The following is a 21,982-nucleotide window of genomic DNA, read 5'->3' on the forward strand; positions in this document are numbered from 1 at the left end:
AAGCGACACATGCAGGATATCGGACGTAGGATCTTAGTGACTCCCCGCACAGCGCATTATACACGGACAAAGCACTTACATGCACCAGGAAGAAGAAGGTGAACTCCGGGGACCTGAGCGGGGAAGTGACACATGCAGGATATCGGGCGCACAATATTAGTGACTCCCCGCACAGCGCATTATACACGGACAATGCACTTACATGCACCAGGAAGAAGAAGGTGAACTCCTGGGACCTTAGTGGGGAAGCGACACATGCAGGATATCGGGCGCAGGATCTTAGTGACTCCCCGCACAGCGCATTATACACGGACAATGCACTTACATACACCAGGAAGAAGGGGAACTCCAGGGACCTGAGCGGGGAAGCGACACATGCAGGATATCGGGTGCAGGATCTTAGTGACTCCCCACACAGCGCATTATACAAGGACAATGCACTTACATGCACCAGAAAGAAGAAGGTGAACTCCGGGGACCTGAGCGGGGAAGCGACACATGCAGGATATCGGGCGCACGATCTTAGTGACTCCCCGCACAGCGCATTATACACGGACAATGCACTTACATGCACCAGGAAAAAGAAGGTGAACTCCGGGGACCTGAGCGGGGAAGTGACACATGCAGGATATCGTGCGCAGGATCTTAGTGACTCCCCGCACAGCGCATTATACAAGGACAATGCACTTACATGCACCAGGAAGAAGACGGTGAACTCCGGGGACCTGAACGGGGAAGCGACACATGCAGGATATCGGGCGCAGGATCTTAGCGACTCCCTGCACAGTGCATTATACATGGACAATGCACTTACATGCACCAGGAAGAAGAAGGTGAACTCCGGGGACCTGAGCGGGGAAGCGACACATGCAGGATATCGGGCACACAATCTTAGTGACTCCCCGCACAGCACATTGTACACGGACAATGCACTTACATGCACCGGGAAGAAGAAGGTGAACTCCAGGACCTGAGCGGGGAAGCGACACATGCAGGATATCGGGCGCACGATCTTAGTGACTCCCCGCATAGCGCATTACACATGGACAATGCACTTACATGCACCAGGAAGAAGAAGGTGAACTCCGGGGACCTGAGCGGGGAAGCGACACATGCAGGATATCGGGTGCAGGATCTTAGTGAATCGCGGCAGAGTTCATTACAAATTGGAATTGATATTGTGCCCTCATTACATATGAAACCCCTCAAAATAAGCAATAAAATTATATTGCAATATCTAGTATATAAAGCTGATGCCTAAAGTTTCCATTCACTATATAAAAAGACACATCTGATGTTTTTCTCACTCTCTGACACTAAATCAGAATAAACCTTTCCCATTTGAGGTCAATTAGGACCCAACATTATTTATATTTGCCAAATTCCAAAATAGTAAGAAAAATCATTTTTAAGGCTTGTTTTTACTTTCTGCAGAAAGTCAGAAGTTTCCATACCTTTGATTAGAATTTGGTCCCATTGTCTTTACACTGTATGACTTGGTTCACACATTCTGGATCCTTCCACAAGCTTCTCACAATAGTTGGTAGGATTTTGGACCCTTTCGTCCTGACTGGTGTAGCCGTGTTTGTAGCCTATTGCTCTCTGACCTTTTCAGCTTTGCCCATGGGAGAACCCGTCTCCTGCCTGAGCAGTATGATGGCTGGGAATTCCCATCATATAATTGTTTATAGAGATAAGAGAGACACATTTAGGTTTCTAGAAATTGCACCCGAGGATTAACCAGACTTGTGCAAGTCCACAATTGTCTTCCTAATATCCTGAATGTTTTCTTTAGGGTGCGTCCACACGTTCAGTTTTTTAGATGCAGTTTTTGGAGCCAAAAGCAGGTGTGGATGATAGTGGACCCACCCTCAGACTTTCTCATGTTATACAAAGAAGCAGTGTGTTTCAGGTGTGCCTTCAAATACATCCACAGGTGTGTCTCTAATTAACTTAGATGTTGCCAATAAACCGAACAGAAGCTTCCGAAGACATGACGTCATCATGTGGGTTGTGCCAAATGCATAGTAATCTTAGTGTATTTAAACTTCTGACTTTGCAGAAATTGAAAAAAATGCCTTCAAAAATTCTCTCTCATTGTTCTGGTATTTGGCAAACATAAATCATTTTGGTAATCCTAATTGACCTGAGGATTATGAGGGGCTGGTTCTTTCATTGTGGGGGCACAGGAATAATATGTTATAGATGATCCCATAAATCAACCCTCCCAATTAGGCCGGTGGCACGCGTTGGGGGTCATTTACTAAGGGTCCGATTCGCGTTTTCCCGACGTGTTACCCGAATATTTCCGATTTGCGCCGATTGTACCTGAATTGCCCCGGGATTTTGGCGCACGCGATCGGATTGTGGCGCATCAGCGCTGGCATGCACGCGACGGAAATCGGGGGGCGTGGCCGAACGAAAACCCGACGGATTCGGAAAAACCGCCGCATTTAAAACAAAAAATGTGTCGCGAAAATTACACTTACCTTCACCAGGTATAGGCCGGTGAATTTCAGGGCATTCCAGCGCGCCTCCGGGGAACTTCAGCGCAGCAGGAACTGCGGAGGAACTGCCTTAGTGAATCCCGGCCAGACCTGAATCCACCGCAGAGAACGCGCCGCTGGATCGCGAACGGACCGGGTAAGTAAATCTGCCCCATTGTGTTTTGAACCCGTTTTTGGGCCGTTTTTAAGCAGTCCGTTAAAAAACACATGTGTTTTTTGAAAACGCATCCGTTTTTGACCAGTTTTACCAATTATTTTGATTAAAACGGGTCAATAACATGCATGTTTTTTAACGGACTGCTTAAAAATGACCCAAAAAAGGGTTCAAAACGCAACGTGTGCTGCCGGCCTAACATATAAGGAAGTTGTCTGTTTCTTCTACAGGATTTGATACTTTTATACTATTAAATGTTAAACTATTAATGTTGTTTATTTTTTAATTTGGCCCACGATAAAATGATACAACCACTTACCTTCTGTCGGCACTTATCTTCCTCCTGCTTCTTTCTAGCACCGGCCACGTAACGCCGTGTTGGCGAGATGAAATCACAAGCAGTCAGTACCAGACCCATAGCGATAGGAACCACATATAAGACAAAGGCCAATTCTACAAGTACAAGAGGTCAGATCCATGAACCAGCGATCAGGTAAACCAAAAACTGCAGCCGCTAAGGGCGCGGTCCCACGTTGCGTTTGCAAACGCAGACGCAGACCAAACCGCGCCCACCGGGCGGTCCGCGGTCCAATCGCATCGGCGTTTCTCTATGTTTCTATTGAAAACGCCGATGCGATTGGACCGCGGACCGCCCGGTGGGCGCGGTTTGGTCTGCGTCTGTGTTTGCAAACGCAACGTGGGACCGCGCCCTAAATCTAAAATCTTTATTTCAGGGCCCATAAAAAGAAGCTTCCAGGAAATATCCAGCGAGGAGATGATAAAACATAAAATTAGTTATATGGCTGCACTTTATCCCTGACAGCAGTTAATGATAATGCGTCAGCCATTCAATCAAAATTAAACGCGGTACAACGTTCACCCCGAGATCGCTGCTGGAAAATAAACATCTGCAGCGCTGCAATAAGGATGGGGGAGGGGAAGGTGGAATGTTGGTAAATAGGTGAAGAGCGAAGGTTCACCAGTTGACCAGTTGCACATATTCCTTCCAATGTGATGGTTACATCATCACGCTGGTCCGAGCGCCCATGCTGACCCCTGACCACTGCTGGCTATGATAGAAAGGTGTCAGGACATGGCAGCTCGCTGTGTATGGGGGGTGTAGTCACAGAGGGGTCAGAGCGCCCATGCTGACCCCTGACCACTGCTGGCTATGATAGAAAGGTGTTAGGACACAGGACATGGCAGCTCGCTGTGTATGGGGGGTGTAGTCACAGAGGGGTCAGAGCGCCCATGCTGACCCCTGACCACTGCTGGCTATGATAGAAAGGTGTCAGGACACACAGGACATGGCAGCTCGCTGTGTATGGGGGGTGTAGTCACAGAGGGGTCAGAGCGCCCATGCTGACCCCTGACCACTGCTGGCTATGATAGAAAGGTGTCAGGACACACAGGACATGGCAGCTCCCTGTGTATGGGGGATGTAGTCACAGAGGGGTCAGAGCACCCATGCTGACCCCTGACCACTGCTGGCTATGATAGAAAGGTGTCAGGACACAGGACATGGCAGCTCGCTGTGTATGGGGGGTGTAGTCACAGAGGGGTCAGAGCGCCCATGCTGACCCCTGACCACTGCTGGCTATGATAGAAAGGTGTCAGGACACACAGGACATGGCAGCTCGCTGTGTATGGGGGGTGTAGTCACAGAGGGGTCAGAGCGCCTATGCTGACCCCTGACCACTGCTGGCTATGATAGAAAGGTGTCAGGACACACAGGACATGGCAGCTCGCTGTGTATGGGAGGTGTAGTCACAAAGGGGTCAGAGCCCCCATGCTGATCCCTGACCACTGCTGGCTATGATAGAAAGGTGTCAGGACACACAGGACATGGCAGCTCCCTGTGTATGGGGTATAGTCACAGAGGGGTCAGAGCGCCCATGCTGACCCCCGACCACTGCTGGCTATGATAGAAAGGTGTCAGGACACACAGGACATGGCAGCTCGCTGTGTATGGGGGGTGTAGTCACAGAGGGGTCAGAGCGCCCATGCTGACCACTGCTGGCTATGATAGAAAGGTGTCAGGACACAGGACATGGCAGCTCGCTGTGTATGGGGGGTGTAGTCACAGAGGGGTCAGAGCGCCCATGCTGACCCCTGACCACTGCTGGCTATGATAGAAAGGTGTCAGGACACAGGACATGGCAGCTCGCTGTGTATGGGGGGTGTAGTCACAGAGGGGTCAGAGCACCCATGCTGACCTCTGACCACTGCTGGCTATGATAGAAAGGTGTCAGGACACACAGGACATGGCAGCTCCCTGTGTATGGGGGGTGTAGTCACATAGGGGTCAGAGCATTGTTCCCCTGGGATCCTCATGTCCTGGCGTCATGTGGATGTTACTGGGACTGGTGGCACCTACCTACACACTACACCAAGTACTTTTGAGAGTAGAGGTGACTGGAAAGTTCTCGCTTATTTTTGCTCATAAACTTAATTTACTCTGCACCTGAGTGTCAGGGACGGAGCCGCTGCCCGGATAACGCGTTGCTGTAACTCATCGGGTTATAGGTCGTAAATCCCAACATTTACAAGATCCTCTCCATCACTGCGCCGTTTCCCGTCCCGACCCTTCTGACATTTTTGTTGTCTCCTCCATTTCTTCTCCGCTGCCAGCATTGCGCCATTGCTGTAATCTATCACGCTTAATCTTGTGAAGCCGCGCGTCGGTTCTCCTCTTTAATATACGATTATCACCTGGGCTTTACCGCGGCGCCGCTGCCTTCTGATGTTGACAGAGAACAGCGTGTCGTCGCTGAGATTAGGGATTCTCTTTAAACTCGTGGAGTGGCAGCGGTTGCAGAGCGCGGATTCATTCTGTCTGTAGTCGTGGAGGAATCAAAGAGGCGCTGCAGCATGTTTGAAGTTTTATTTGCTGGGGTCTGCACTTGGGGGGTTAATGATACACGAATAATTGTAACAAGTTGCAGACCAATATGCAAAGCGTGAATACAATTGTAGCAAAGTTATGAGAACAAGTATCAGGCAGTGATTGTGGCCATATCCATTGTTGTAGCGCAGTATCACAACTCATGTAAGTGAATGTGGCCACAAATGGGAAGGTTTCCATTCACTGACATTGAACTTATGTTAAAGGGAATCTGTCAGCAGTTTTTTACCAGTCAGTATTAGGGAGAGTGGTTTCATCATACATTTGTGTATGAATCCTCACACTGCTGTGCTCTAAGCTGTCTGCATTAAACTGCTCCACAGCCACTGCACTGTGCTCAGAGTCACTGCTGTAACAAGAAACTTACTTCAGCTTTCACTCAGAGCATATGCGAGAGCTTGTGGAATTGCTCATCTGCCAGAATTTGGAGCTTGTCACTATTTTTATGACATCATAGTCTGGAAAGGTCTTTAGTTTTCATACAGGGGCAACCTGTATATTAGGGGGTTATTAATATAGTATAAAGTGGTTTAGAGTCTGTATAGAGGAGATGTGTGGTCTGAAATATACAGTAAAGTTATGAATATAGGGGGTGGTGGTTTGCATAAGTGTAGTAATGGTATGAGGTTTGCAAAGGGGTCTAGTCTGGGGTCTGTATTCAGGTGTTTGTAAGAGGAGGGCTTTTATACAGGGGGTTCTGGCCTACTGATCTGAATACAGAGGAGGTTTGGATCTATATACAGGAGTGGAGTGGTCTGTATACAGTATAGTTATAGGGGCTGTGGTTTGTATCCCTCGAAGTTCTGGTATGAGGGTCTGTATACAAATGGGGTCTTTACAGGAGGCATCTAAATTCTAGAGAAGGTCTAGGGTTTGTATACAGGAGGCTTCTGGACTAAGCGTTTGTATACAGGGAATCTGGTCTGTTGTGGAATGACAGTCGGTATAATAGGAGTTCTGGTCTAAAGGTCCATGAGAGGTCTGGCCATGTACACAGGGAAGTTCTGGACCGTGGGTCTGTATATTAGGGTATTTGTTTTGTTCTGAATATATAAAGTGGGGGATCTGGGGACTGTATATGGCAGGGTTCAGGACTGAACATCAGTGTATACAGGGGTTTGTTAGATAAAGGTCTTTATAGAGGGGGTCTGGCGTCTGTATACAGAATGCGCTGATCTGAATGTCTACGTACAGGGGGTTCAGGGCGAGTCCAAAGTTTAGATTCTATATCAGGCAGGATCTGTACCTTTATTCAGCCTGCCTGATGTTGGGCCTTCACTTATTTTGGGGTGTACTGAAGGGGGTGATGTAAATCTTTGTGGTGTATACTCTGTAAGGGCGCATTCACACGATGCGTTGTGCATTGCGTTTGTGACTTATTCCACTGGCTTCAGTCTTGATTACATGCTGAGGTTACATTGCGTTTTAGCAGATGCAGTGGAAACATAATGTAACCTTATCATGTAATCAAGGCTGAAGCCAGTGGAATGCGTCAAAAACGCAACGCACAACGCAAAGCAACGCATTGTGTGAATGTGCCCTAATACTGGCACGTACAATAACATGTCACTCTTGATCCTTTCTCACAGATCCCCCTCCTCAGACCTGTTGACGGTTGATCCGAGGTAATTGAGGACAGGAATACACAGGTTTAACCCTATATACTCTATGTCTATATCCTGTATCAGATGTCGCCGAGCACTTCCCCTTTAATCGCCCGCTCTCCATGCTCCAGTCATTCCCAGGGAATAGGAGGAGAAGCTCCGGCTCCTTCTTCTATTTCCTGTTTTTCCGCCTTTCTACCTGCAGCCACTGTTACCTTTGGGCTCGACGTCACTTTGTGCACTTTGTTACTTTTAAATAAAGCTTGAAGGGAAAAAAAAGAGGAGCCCTGACCCAAAGTGCAGCAGCTGCCACAATCTGGGAGTGATTGGAGATTTGCTGGGAGTGAGGTATGTGCCCAGCCCTGGCACCGTGCTGCCCCCCTCGCCCGGCCAGGTGCAGCCCCCTCTGCTGTCAGGTGACCCCTCCACACCCTGCTCTCCTGGGAAACTACAGCTTAGATACTGCAGACGAGCTGTACCCAAGCTGTAGCTCTGGTGCAGTGTACAAGGAATCACTTCCTGATGTTCTGGGTCTCCGTGTGTTGTAATAACTCACAGGAAGTGATTCCTTATACACTGCACCAGATCTACAGCTTAGGTACAGCTCGTTTGCGGTAAGAAGCCAGCACTGTCTCTACAGGTGACCCCAAATGTCTCCTTTATCCTAAAACCGGTGATTCCTGAAACCTTCCTGGAGAACAAGTCCAGGCGATGGCTGAAGTCATGAGATTCACTGGTGACGGGTTATGTTAAAGGGAGCCGGATCAGGAAAAGTTCTGAGACTTCCTAAATGGACTTTGTGTCTCGATTCCTTAAGATCTCTGCTTGCTGTCGGTGAATGGGAACAGTCTAGTCTACATCTAGAGCAGTGATGGCTAACCTATGGCACTGGTGCCAGAGGTGGCACTCAGAGCCCTTTCTGTGGGCACTCAGGCCATCACCAGAGAGGACTCCAGGTATCTTCCTGCAGTCCCAGACAGCCCAGGACTTGCTGTGCACAGAGGTATTTTAAAGTGACAGCTCTACATGGGACTATTTTCTGCTTTATTGGTGCCTCAGGTGCTGGTATCAATGAAAACTGTGACACAGCAGGGAGTATAAATCATAAATTAAATTTCTGTGTTGGCACTTTGCGATAAATAAGCGGGTCTTGGTTGTAGTTTGGGCACTCGGTCTCTAAAAGGTTTGCCATCACTGATCTAGAGGCTGAAAACCCCTCACAGAAACAGTATATCTCACAGCTCAGGAGTTTGTTACAATTGTAGAGACCATTGAGTGGACGCTGGATACATTGTAACAAACTATCAGGGTAATAGAGAGATTGTGCTGTGGATTCAAAACTCACTAGAACGTGTATAGAGAGTATACAGTTGTAACAAACCCTCAGCTGTGAAAAGTCTTAGGTCTGTACAGGTTTACAGATTTTGTTTCATGAGTTAATGTCACAGAAATAGGTTTTCTGAATCATTATGAAAGTGTATTGTACACAAATACTTCTCACAGCTGAGAGTTGTAACAAAGCCTCAGCTGTGAAATATATTAAGTCCGTACAGGTTCCCCATGAGTGAGCAAATATTAAAAATCTTCAAAATGTTGAGGAATTGAAACTTAAAATCTGAGCAGATAGGGCACATTGTATAATCTGCTCTGATCCTCCTGCTTTATAACATGCCACCTGCAGATAGGACACTATGTACCATGTGCAGGAAGCATGTTATAGAGCAGGAGGAGCTGAGCAGATGGTACATAGTGTCCTATCTGCAGGCAGCATGTTATAGAGCAGGAGGAGCTGAGCAGATTATACATAGTGTCCTATCTGCAGGTGGCATGTTATAAAGCAGGAAAAGCTGAGCAGATTGTACATCGTGTCCTATCTGTAGGAGGAACTGAGCAGATGGTACATAGTGTCCTATCTGCGGGTAGCATGTTATAGAGCAGGAGGAACTGAGCAGATTGTACATTGTGTCCTATCGGCGGGTAGCATGTTATAGAGCAGGAGGAACTGAGCAGATTGTACATTGTGTCCTATCGGCAGGCAGCATGTTATAGAGCAGGAGATGCTGAGCAGATTGTACATAGTGTCCCGTTAGCATGTTATAGAGCAGGAGGAACTGAGCAGATTGTACATGGTGTCTTATCGGAAGGTAGCATGTTATAGAGCAGGAGGAACTGAGCAGATTGTACAGGGTGTCTTATCAGCAGGTAGCATGTTATAGAGCAGGAGGAGCTGAGAAGATATGACACTATGTACAATCTGCAGGCGGAATATTATAGAGCAGGGTGTTAATAATTAGTTATCTGCAGGCAGCATGTTGTAGAGCAAGTTGTATATATGTGCTATCTTCATGTAGCATCCTATAGAGAAGGAGATGCTTAAAGGGGCTCTCTACAAAACTTTTTCTATTAAAAAGTTTTAAAAATAGTAAAGAACACATACTCACCTTGTCCTGTTCAGCCGCATTGGCACCAGTCATCGCCGGCCTCTGAGACCTGCAGCTGCTGCGGGTGTGCACACTGTCGATGTGACATCACTGCCGGGAGCAATAGGTGACATCACGGCTGCAAGGGAATGACGGAGAAGGTGAGTACTAGTTTCTGTAGGATCTTCTGACCTCAGTTTAGGAATCTTATTTATATATTCACAATCTGATTATAATTAGAACACGACTCCTTCCTCTCCTAGGGCCCAGTCTGTAGCGTCTCCCTCCTTGGTCACCGCTGTATAATCCTCTTTCCCGGCCATCTGTCCTCATTGAGCTTTACTCCCAGGACTCCTGCCTTGTGGTGGATGACTGATCCTTAGCGCTTGTTCACACAGGACATAATGTAACTGCGAGACATCACTGATTTCATGTGACTGTTAATATAATTTTTAGGATTTGTATGTTCAATATCTCTGCTTACTGTCACTACATTCAGTTTCCAAAAATATGCAAATTCCTGAACCTGCTAGCACAGCTTTGTGTTACATATCTGCTTGGCAAAAATCCTGTTTGTTCACATACTTTGCAGCAGTCAGTAAAGCAGTGTGTACATAAGGAGTAACACGGTTTCGGGACAACTTGTAGTTCTCTTCTCTGTGCTGATGGGTGAACCCATGGCTTGGGCACCTGTGATTATGTCCCACTGAATCCGGGATGGCTCAGAGTTTTGAAATTTGGTTTTCCGAATTTCCGACCACCCATTTAACGGCAGTATCTAAAAGAATAACCATATATGTATTTAATTGAATTTTCTTCTTAGCTGACAGATTTCTTAAAGACTCGGACGCTTTATCGTGAAGATGCCGGAATTCCTAGACACCGGTAAATACAGTTTCTACCGTACTTGTTACATTGTGTGATGGAGGCTTCAGTATCGATGATGATCTTGTTCTAGGCACGTTATCGGTGGACAAGCAGAAAGTGCTGCAGATCACCGACCGCCTGCAGATGAAACTGAAAGACAAGGGGGCGCTCTCGCACCATGACAAGTTGTGTATCCTGCGCGACACATTGGCCAGCCCGCTGTTTAACCAGATCCTGACCGTGCAGCAGTCCATCAAACAACTCAAGGAACAGGTGGGCAACGACTGTCATTATCTGCCAGACCTCCATCCCATGGCACAATTCTGGGTGTTAATTATTAATATCAGACCCCTATATTATTATCAGATCCCTGATCAGAACCCTGTATTAATATCAGACCCCAGACCTGTCCCCTGTATTAATATCAGACCCCAGACCAGGCCCCTGTATTAATATCAGACCCCCAGACCAGGCCCCTGTATTAATATCAGACCCCCAGACCAGGCCCCTGTATTAATATCAGACCCCCAGACCTGGCCCCTGTATTAATATCAGACTCCCAGACCTGGCCCCTATATTAATATCAGACCCCCAGACCAGACCCCTATATTAATATCAGACCCCCAGACCTGGCCCCTGTATTAATATCAGACCCCCAGACCTGGCCCCTGTATTAATATCAGACCCCCAGACCAGGCCCCTGTATTAATATCAGACCCCCAGACCCCTATATTAATATCAGACCCCAGACCTGGCCCCTGTATTAATATCAGACCCCCAGACCTGGCCCCTGTATTAATATCAGACCCGCAGACCTGGCCCCTGTATTAATATCAGACCCCCAGACCAGGCCCCTGTATTAATATCAGACCCCAGACCAGGCCCCTGTATTAATATCAGACCCCCAGACCAGGCCCCTGTATTAATATCAGACCCCCAGACCAGGCCCCTGTATTAATATCAGACCCCCAGACCAGACCCCTGTATTAATATCAGACCCCAGACCAGGCCCCTGTATTAATATCAGACCCCAGACCAGGCCCCTGTATTAATATCAGACCCCAGACCAGGCCCCTGTATTAATATCAGACCCCCAGACCAGGCCCCTGTATTAATATCAGACCCCCAGACCAGGCCCCTGTATTAATATCAGACCCCAGACCAGGCCCCTGTATTAATATCAGACCCCCAGACCAGGCCCCTGTATTAATATCAGACCCCCAGACCAGGCCCCTGTATTAATATCAGACCCCCAGACCTGGCCCCTGTATTAATATCAGACCCCCAGACCTGGCCCCTGTATTAATATCAGACCCCCAGACCTGGCCCCTGTATTAATATCAGACCCCCAGAGCAGACCCCTGTATTAATATCAGACCCCAGACCAGATCCCTATATTAATATCAGACACCCAGACCAGACCCCTATATTAATATCAGACCCCCAGACCAGACCCCTATATTAATATCAGACCCCAGACCAGACTCCTATATTAATATCAGACCCCCAGACCAGACCCCTATAATAATATCAGACCCCAGACCAGACCCCTATATTAATATCAGACCCCAGACCAGACCCCTATAATAATATCAGACCCCAGACCAGACCCCTATATTAATATCAGACCCCAGACCAGACCCCTATAATAATATCAGACCCCAGACCAGATCCCTATATTAATATCAGACCCCCAGACCAGGCCCCTATAATAATATCAGACCCCAGACCAGACCCCTGTATTAATATCAGACCCCAGACCAGGCCCCACACCTTACCACTATATTAATAGCAGACCTCTATATTATGAGACCCCAGAGCACATTGTGTGTATACCTTTTGTTGGGGTCGCTGGAGCTACACTTGGGGCTATCACTGGTGGCAGTCATGTCGTCCTGAGGTTTTGGCTTTGTGAGATTGAGCTGAGGATGAGAAACCTCTCGGTTCTTTCTGTTGCGTCTCCTGGATCCTGCAGATTTTTATATCGGTGATTGAAGCTTCTTTATGTGAGTTTTCAGCTTTTATTACTGGTGATGTGGATTTTAATTAATTTGGCGGCGATGTCTTGTGTTCCCCCAGCTGAGCCGCATGCCGGCCGACCGCTCTGCAGAGTTTGATTTCACCAAGAAAGGCTTATTGGTATTTGAAGCTTCGGACCACGCGGCCCAAACGGGGAACAGGAGCAACTCCTTCGACAACTTTGTCTCCTCTAGATTTACTTTCGGCAATCCCGACTCGGACGCAGACGAATTCACACGAAAAATTCAGCAGATGGCCGAGGTGAGTGACTGTCCTACCGCGTCAAGAAATGTACAAATAAAAACCTTTCTCTTTTTTCATTATTATTATTTTTTTATTTTTTTTTTAATATTTATCTCTAGATTTGATTGCATTGGATTTTTTTTTTTTTTTAAATTTGAATTTTTGTATTTTTTTTTTTTTAATACCAAGTTTTATTTAAATTTTTTTTATTTTATTTTATTTTTAACCACTTTGTTCCTTCTTTTCTGATTTTATTTAGTAACCTATCTTTATTTTGTCCAAAAAAATTGGGCATAATTTGCATTAATAAAAAAAACGACACACTCGGTGCCTTATATATTATGGGTTTAAAACCACTCAGTAACAACGTGCCTGCCAATAGGTGGGTGTGGCTATGCTGAAAGGGGTGTGGTTTCACAGAAAAGGGGAAGGGCTTAAAGGGATTTTGTCATCTGGAAATCCCCTAGGGCAGTGATGGCGAACGTTTTAGAGAAAGAGTGCCCAAACTACAACAAAGACCCGCTTATTTATCGCAAAGTGCCAACACAGAAATTTAATTTGTGATCTATACTCCCTTCTCTGTCACAGCTTTCATTGATACCAGCCCCTGAGGCACAAATAAAGCAGAAAATAGTCCAGGTAGAGCTGTCACTTTAATATAGCTCTGTGCACAGTCCTGGGCTGTCTGGGACTGCAGGAAGATACCTGGAGTCATCTCTGGTGATGGCCTGAGTGCCCACAGAAAGGGCTCTGAGTGCCACCTCTGGCACCAGTGCCATAGGTTAGCCATCACTGCCCTAGGGGTTGTGGGGCAGCACATACTTACCCTGCACTTCCTTCATTATCCTGGTGCTTCCAGTTTTTGAGCCTTGGTACAGGCAGAGGATCTGTTGGTCTTATGACCCTAATGAGCCAATGAGTAGCCTCCTTGTGACATCACTTGAGGAGGGCAATCATTGGATGAAGCAGGTCCTGTAACTCCTCCCACACGGAACTTCCCCAGAGGGATTACAGACGATACACAGTGATGGAGAATGTGGCGTTTCCCTGCAGTGACCACAGAGCCCATTGTCCATGAAGAACCAGGGGACATTTTTGCCTCAATTCAAAATCCAATTTTGAAAGTCAAAATGACATTTAAAACAGAGGTAAAATCCATATTAATTGATTGTGTATTGTGTCTTATGGTCCTAGTGAAATTCTGTAGAAGTTCTTAAAAGTTGGGTAAGTTGAACTTTAAAAGAGGCCGTGTTAAAGGGATAGTCCAGTTATTTTTCAGCTATCATCAATATCCTCTCAGTTGGTGTCCACCATGCAGCTTTTCCTCTGTGGGTCGTGGATCTGTGATGTTATGTCCATCGGTCACTTGGGTCGGCTCCTTCCTATTCACGTAAATGGGGTAAATTTTAGATAATAATCAATAAAATCAGTATATAGCCTGGATTGCTCGTTTAAAGAGACAAATGAAACCTTTAGTGTCATTGGTGAAAGTTTCCATGTTTGTTGTTGTTGGGGGGGGGGAGGGGACACTTATCAGAATAGCATCGATATCTGCAGTTTAGGGGCGGAGCTTGCTGCAGATTTATTTGTAACCAATGTGACATGCTGATGGGATACATTCAAATTTGATCCACTTTGCTACAACTGTATCCTGCCGCAAATGTTCTGTCCATCCATCCAGAATGTAAAAAATGCAAGTCTTCTGGTTGTGTGTGAACGTAGCCCTAGTTGGGATGACCCATAAATGTTGTAGGAAAATATTTTTCCCTTCTTGCCCCCAAGTAAAGAAAATCTGCCACGAAAAACCATCCTGATAAACCAGGGACATTACTCATAGATCCAGGCACCGGGACTGAGGGATCTGCTTATATCTGTTATCCATGGCCTCCATCCTTTTAATATCAACTTTTACATTTATGCTAATGAATGATTTCATTATAATAATTTTAAAAGGAAGGAGGGCAAGTTTGCAACAATAAAGAATTGATGGATATCAGCTCACCTATAGATAGATAAGTCCAAATGTGTCTCTACCAGTGCTCAGGAGAGGGGGTAGATGAAGGGAACATCAAACCTCCAATGCTGCGTCGGTAATCGGCATTCGGTACTCCACGTGCAGTTAAAACGTCTTCAGGTTATTGATTACATAAATTTAAGTACAAAGGGGCAGCATATGTGGTACACAGACCAACGCGTTTCGAACCTTCAGTTTTTAATCATGGTCAGTAAGTTTCCATGTTTGCTGTTGGGGTTGAACAAAATCTGATTAGTCAATATCTGTAGTTTAACGTGCAGATTGTGATATGCTGATGGGATAGCTTTACAATTTGATCCAAATTTGCCACCACTATATCCTGCCATATATTTCCTGTCCGCTCATCAAGATACAGAATCTGGAAGACTTATGGTAATGTGTGAACATAGCTCTAGTTGGGGTAAGTTTCGGAAGACCCTATAGATGGTTACCGTATTTTTTCATTCTATAAGGTGCACAAAAAATCCTTTCTCAGAAATCAAAGGTGCGCCTTATAGTCCAGTGCGCCTTATAAATGAACCGTACTTCACCTGCCTTGTACTGTGCACAGGTCTGCCAACTGCTGGCCATTCATCCTTGTAATCAGGTGCGCTTTATAATCCGGTGCGCCTTATATATTAACCGTACTTAAAGGCAACAGCTGCCTTGAACTGTGCACAGGTCTGCCCCCTGCTGGTCATTCATCCTTATAATCAGGTGCGCCTTATAATCCGGTGTGCCTTTATATATGAACCTAGACGTTTTAGCAGGCATTTATTGATGGTGCGCCTTATAATCTGGTGCGCCTTATATATGAACCTAGACGTTTTAGCGGGCATTTATTGATGATGCGCCTTATAATCTGGTGCGCCTTATATATGAACCTAGACGTTTTAGCAGGCATTTATTGATGGTGCGCCTTATAATCCGGTGCGCCTTATAGTCCGAAAATAAGGTACATTCCCCAATTAAGGTAATATTGTCTATAAAGTGTAGGTGAGCAGAGCGCCTTGTAGGGACCCGCACCCTGCGACTATGCAATCTCTGCGGCCACACAAGGTTATTCTGCCCTGGTTTTAGCGGGAAATTCTGGTACAACTTTATTTAGCTGGAGAATGAAGTGAGAAAACAGTCGTGAAATTCCCTGAGGTTTCGCGGCGCAGGCTGCATGTGGTGCTCTCTGTATCGCAGAAAGTAATGAAGTGAGATCCTCGGCAGAATTAATTTATTATCTAAGTGCTGAGTTTGTTCTGTCTTACAGGATATAAATTTCTCCGAGTTCTCCGGTCTCTCCGGAGCGGGTTGAACGCGTTGGCGGAGATGTCGGCTCAACAAATCAAAATTCTATTTGTTTTTGTTTTTCATTAGGGCAGACAAATTGAATATATAGATATCGAAAAACCTGCGGTAGGAGGCCTTGGATTCAGCGTCGTGGCGCTCAAGAATCCCAGTGTGGGGGACGTGGGGGTGTTCATCAAAGGGGTTCAGGCCGGAAGCCTTGCGGAAAGGTAAGAGTTAACTGTGTTGTACTTCATATTTTTATTATATTGTTGCAATTTTTTAAATATTTTTATATAGGTATATATATATTTTTTTAAATGTAGCAGTTTTTGTTGTTTTTGTTGTTTATTTATGTTAAATGATGACATAGTTTTCTTTCTGTTTTATTATATTGTTACATTGTTTCAGTTATTTTGTACAGAGGCAGATTAACCATTCGAAGAAATCTATCATTAGATTCCATCATGATAAACCAGGGGCACTTACTCCTAGATCCAGGCACTTCTTACATTTGTTATCCAGGGCCTCCTTACTTCTAAAATCAACTGTTAAAATTATGTTTATGAGCCAGAAGGGCTTTGGGAGTGTTTTAAAAAAAGCCCCTCCATGCTCTGTGTTCACTAGCTTTTACTTTCACATAAGTTTGTATTCTCATGGCAGCAGCACACAGTGGGAGAGGGGAAATGCTGAGGAAGCAGGAGGGGAGACAGTGTAACAGCTTGTTATGCTACAGCATGGAGGGGCTCTGGTAACACTTCCAGGAGCCCTTCTGGCTCTCTTCTAAAAGTGATTTTTAGAAGGAAGGAGGCCATGGATAACAGATATAAGAAGATATTACAGTCACGGTGCCTGGATCTATGAGTAATGTCCCTGGTTATCGGGATGTATTTTAATGATAGATGGCCTTTAATACAACATATTTAATTGCTTTGGGTACTGGATGGCAGGGGGTCTCACACGGTGGGTTGCAACCAACTTTCCCTGACCAGTGTTGGCCCATATTCTTCCCTGATAAGGTTTAAATTGTCCTTATAAGATTCCCACTTGGGAATTTTGGGGCAGAGCTGGGGATAATGGGGCCCTTACATTGAAATTTACATTAGGTCCAGTTTAGAAAACAGATGGAAAAATGTTAACACGCGACTGAAGGTTCATTCTACACAAAGTTTAATTGCAGTCTGTAACCAGGGTCAGCTCCAGGTATTAGTAGGCCCCTGGGTGAAGTGGGCCCCTTTGCAGTAAACTCACGTGGCGGCATTAAAAATTCTGAAACTTAAACTTAAACCAGTTCCTTAAAATATTCCCTAGTTTATCATCCCCAACTGTTCCCCATTCACCCCTTATGGGTTTATTAGATACAGCCCTCTCATCTCCATGTATTCCTTATGTATGTGGGCCCCCCCAGCAGCTCTGGGCCCCGGGTATACCCACTGCTGGTGCCGGCCCTGTCTGTAACCATGCAGATACCTTGTCTTGCATTATGTCTGTATCTTTGTATCAGCAAATGGCAACATACCAAAATTTGCCCCAGTGTATGTTACAAATGTTTACGTGTGTATGTATATGTATGTATGTATGTATGTGTATATATATATAATATACACATAATTATTATTATTATTATTATTATTATTATTATTATTATTATTATTATTTTTTTTTTTATTTTTATTTTTTTATTTTACTCCAATCTCCAGACTGATTTTCTACAGATGGGGAAGAGTTAACTACATTATTATAATTTTTATTTTCATTATATTAGTAAATTTTATATATGTTTTGTGTTTAGGTTTTTAGTTTGCTTTTTTTTACGCTTTATTTTTTATGCTTTTTTTTTTTTCTCGCTTCCACCTCCGATCAATTTTTCCTGCTTTTTGTTTATGTAACATAACCTCCAGCCATAACTCACAGCAATCTGAACTTCCAGCCATCACCCTGATAGAAAACGTATGGGAGGGAGATTGGCTGGGAGGGTAATGTCCTGTGACAGAATTTTTATAATTTTTTTTTTTTTTTTTTTTTTGCGTAATGGCTGAATGTAGTAATGTGGGTAATGATGTGGCAGGTCGGGTGAGGTCACGCTTCACACTGGTCATTGATACCAGATGCCATAATGCGGCTGCTAAGAAGTGAGAGGAAAGGGAACTGCGGCGCGGAGGTGATTTCCCAGGACGAGACAAGAATATCGCAGCAAACCGAATAAAAACATAATTTATACTCGTACAAATCAATCCAACAATATATTTACCGTGGATGTGTGGATGGGGTTATCTAATGCTACAGGTGTGCGCTGGACAGGAGCAGCAGAGATTTAAAGGGGCGTGTAGACATTTCACATCCTTTTATTTTATTATTCCAATACATCGAAAATAGAAAAAAAACTGAACAAATACTGTAACCTATAATAATACACTATAATATTTGTGTATACAGCTCTCCTGCAGACCCATGTGCTTCCATGGTCACAGACTACTGGTTAACTATGTGTAGTCTGACTCCCCAGTCCACAGCGCTAGAGAATAAAGGAAAAAGTGGATCAAAAAGTATTATCACATGTATGATGACTATATAGAGTTTTCTATAAGTCTGTAACTAGTGATTTCACCAGCAGAATAGTGAGTGCAGCTCTGGAGTATAATACAGGATGTAACTCAGGATCAGTACAGGATAAGTAATGTCATGTATGTACACAGTGACTGCACCAGCAGCAGAATAGTGAGTGCAGCTCTGGGGTATAATACAGGATGTAACTCAGGATCAGTAGAGGATAAGTAATGTCATGTATGTACACAGTGACTGCACCAGCAGCAGAATAGTGAGTGCAGCTCTGGGGTATAATACAGGATGTAACTCAGGATCAGTACAGGATAAGTAATGTCATGTATGTACACAGTGACTGCACCAGCAGCAGAATAGTGAGTGCAGCTCTGGGGTATAATACAGGATGTAACTCAGGATCAGTACAGGATAAGTAATGTCATGTATGTACACAGTCACTGCACCAGCAGCAGAATAGTGAGTGCAGCTCTGGGGTATAATACAGGATGTAACTCAGGATCAGTACAGGATAAGTAATGTCATGTATGTACACAGTGACTGCACCAGCAGCAGAATAGTGAGTGCAGCTCTGGAGTATAATACAGGATGTAACTCAGGATCAGTACAGGATAAGTAATGTCATGTATGTACACAGTGACTGCACCAGCAGCAGAATAGTGAGTGCAGCTCTGGGGTATAATACAGGATGTAACTCAGGATCAGTAGAGGATAAGTAATGTCATGTATGTACACAGTGACTGCACCAGCAGCAGAATAGTGAGTGCAGCTCTGGGGTATAATACAGGATGTAACTCGGGATCAGTACAGGATAAGTAATGTCATGTATGTACACAGTCACTGCACCAGCAGCAGAATAGTGAGTGCAGCTCTGGGGTATAATACAGGATGTAACTCAGGATCAGTACAGGGTAAGTAATGTCATGTATGTGCACAGTGACTGCACCAGCAGCTGAATAGTGAGTGCAGCTCTGGAGTATAATACAGGATGTAACTCAGGATCAGTACAGGATAAGTAATGTCATGTATGTACACAGTGACTGCACCAGCGGCAGAATAGTGAGTGCAGCTCTGGGGTATAACACAGGATGTAACTCAGGATCAGTACAGGATAAGTAATGTCATGTATGTACACAGTGACTGCACCAGCAGCAGAATAGTGAGTGCAGCTCTGGAGTATAATACAGGATGTAACTCAGGATGAGTACAGGATAAGTAATGTCATGTATGTACATAGTGACTGCACCAGCAGCAGAATAGTGAGTACAGCTCTGGAGTATAATACAGGATGTAACTCAGGATCAGTACAGGATAAGTAATGTCATGTATGTGCACAGTGACTGCACCAGCAGCAGAATAGTGAGAGCAGCTCTGGGGTATAATACAGGATGTAACTCAGGATCAGTACAGGATAAGTAATGTCATGTATGTACACAGTGACTGCACCAGCAGCAGAATAGTGAGTGCAGCTCTGGAGTATAATACAGGATGTAACTCAGGATCAGTACAGGATAAGTAATGTCATGTATGTACACAGTGACTGCACCAGCAGCAGAATAGTGAGTGCAGCTCTGGAGTATAATACAGGATGTAACTCAGGATCAGTACAGGATAAGTAATGTCATGTATGTACACAGTGACTGCACCAGCAGAATAGTGAGTGCAGCTCTGGAGCAGCAGTTGCGTGTGATATTCCTCTTGATATTTTTCTGTTGAAAACTCTTTTCTTCTGTTATCAGAGATGGGCGGCTGAAGGAGAATGATCAGATTTTGGCCATTAATTACACTCCCCTGGACATGAGCGTGTCCCACCAGGAGGCCATCTCCCTGCTGCAGCAGTCCTGCGGGCACATTCACTTGGTGGTTGCTAAACAGCCGCCCCCACTCCTGCCACAGACACAGATGCCTCAGAAGGAAGAACAAGTAAGTTTCCTTTTTCAGCAGCACAGAGTATTTAAGAAGCACCAATTCCAATGAGCTTGTATAACCTTACATAAGACTAGTAAAAAAAAAAAGGACCTGTTAACTTCAGCACTATGCACTTGAAGGGAACCTGTCAGAAGCTTTGACCATGTAGACTACAGGCAGCTTTGGGTATTATCCCTTTGTGTATGTTGTTAGTAGCAGCAGGACTGTGTCATATGGAATCATATTCCTGGATTTTAGCTTCTCCATGTGTACTCACACTACTGTGGTCTGCATTTCGTTCCTTCCCTCTGCTTTAGCAGAAGCTCCTGCTCCTTATACTGGTTACAGAGTGCAGCAGTGTGAGTACATGACCTCAGTGCACCTGGAGAAGCTACAATTCTAGAGTATATTTCCATATTTAACAATACAGCTGCTAATAACAACATGCAAAAATGTCTAAGCAGCTGACAGGTTCCCCTCCAGCTGATGGCAGGTTCCCCCTGTATATCAGTATGGGGTCCTTTGTGCGCCCGAGCTCTGGATGAACACCATATGTAGGTCTAAGTAATTAATGGGAGCTGATGTTCATCCTGATGGGAGCCATATGGAGGGATTTCCAGCTGATCCCTCTTCTCCGCTGAGGTCCTGGATATAGATTATAATGTCTTGTGTTATTGTGTATATTTAGGGCTTATTATAGGGAGGGGGAGGGATGACAATAGAAATTAAGTAAAATTGTTCAATCTAATTCTTGTGTTTTTACAAATTGCAGATTTGGGGCCACGTGGAGGAGATTGAGCTCATTAACGATGGATCGGGATTAGGGTTCGGTATTGTCGGGGGGAGAGCCAGCGGTGTAATTGTGAGAACCATCTTACCCGGGGGACTCGCTGATCGGGTAATTTATCTCCTCCATTTCCATAATATTTCATGCACAGAGGATAATTAGTGATATATAAACAATGTGTGCGGGATACATCCGCCTCGTCTATCATCCTGATTCCAGTTCGTTACTTATTTGGGGATATTTGGCAATTTCAATAATGCTTTGGCTTATGTTTCCCATGTGTCGGGCTTAGAACAACAGCTTTTTTTTTTTTTTCTGTAAACAGCGCCACCCCTGTCCACAGGTTGTGTCTGGTATTGCAGCGCAGCACCATTCACTACAATAAAGCTGAGCTGCAAAACCAGGTACAACCTGTGGACAGGTGGGGGCGCTGCTTTAGAAAATACGTTGTTTGTCACAGATAAACCAATCACGGTTTTCTGCCCCTCCCACCACTTTCCAGAAAAGTGGGCGGGGCATAGGGCCAAATTTATTATAGCGCCAGAATACCCAGGCATTTTATAATAACCTCTGATAATTTGGGCTTTTGGAGAGCAGATAATTATGGGAGCTATAGAGGCGGAGGCTTATTCTTGCAGGTATTTGCAATCTATAATACACTTGCTTTGCTTAGGGCAGTGTCATGTATTGTCTATGGAGAGATGTGTAATCAGACCA

General features: G+C 45.0%; 1 protein-coding gene across 4 annotated transcripts in view; it reads left to right on the forward strand.

Moving 5' to 3' along the window:
* The first annotated feature begins 7,416 nt into the window (after window positions 1-7,416).
* PATJ (PATJ crumbs cell polarity complex component) overlaps window positions 7,417-21,982 on the forward strand; it is a 148,483-nt gene continuing 133,917 nt past the window's right edge. For 2 of the 4 annotated variants that reach the window (XM_072126932.1, XM_072126935.1), the window contains exons 1-7: window positions 7,417-7,518; window positions 10,414-10,475; window positions 10,549-10,730; window positions 12,537-12,737; window positions 16,102-16,241; window positions 20,310-20,493; window positions 21,251-21,376. In XM_072126932.1, the coding sequence (XP_071983033.1) occupies window positions 10,454-10,475; window positions 10,549-10,730; window positions 12,537-12,737; window positions 16,102-16,241; window positions 20,310-20,493; window positions 21,251-21,376 (855 nt within the window). In that variant the 5' untranslated portion in view covers window positions 7,417-7,518; window positions 10,414-10,453. The other 2 variants (XM_072126933.1, XM_072126934.1) reach the window with 2 other exon arrangements.

Source organism: Engystomops pustulosus, chromosome 10 (genome assembly GCF_040894005.1).
Source record: "Engystomops pustulosus chromosome 10, aEngPut4.maternal, whole genome shotgun sequence".
NCBI lineage: Eukaryota > Metazoa > Chordata > Amphibia > Anura > Leptodactylidae > Engystomops > Engystomops pustulosus.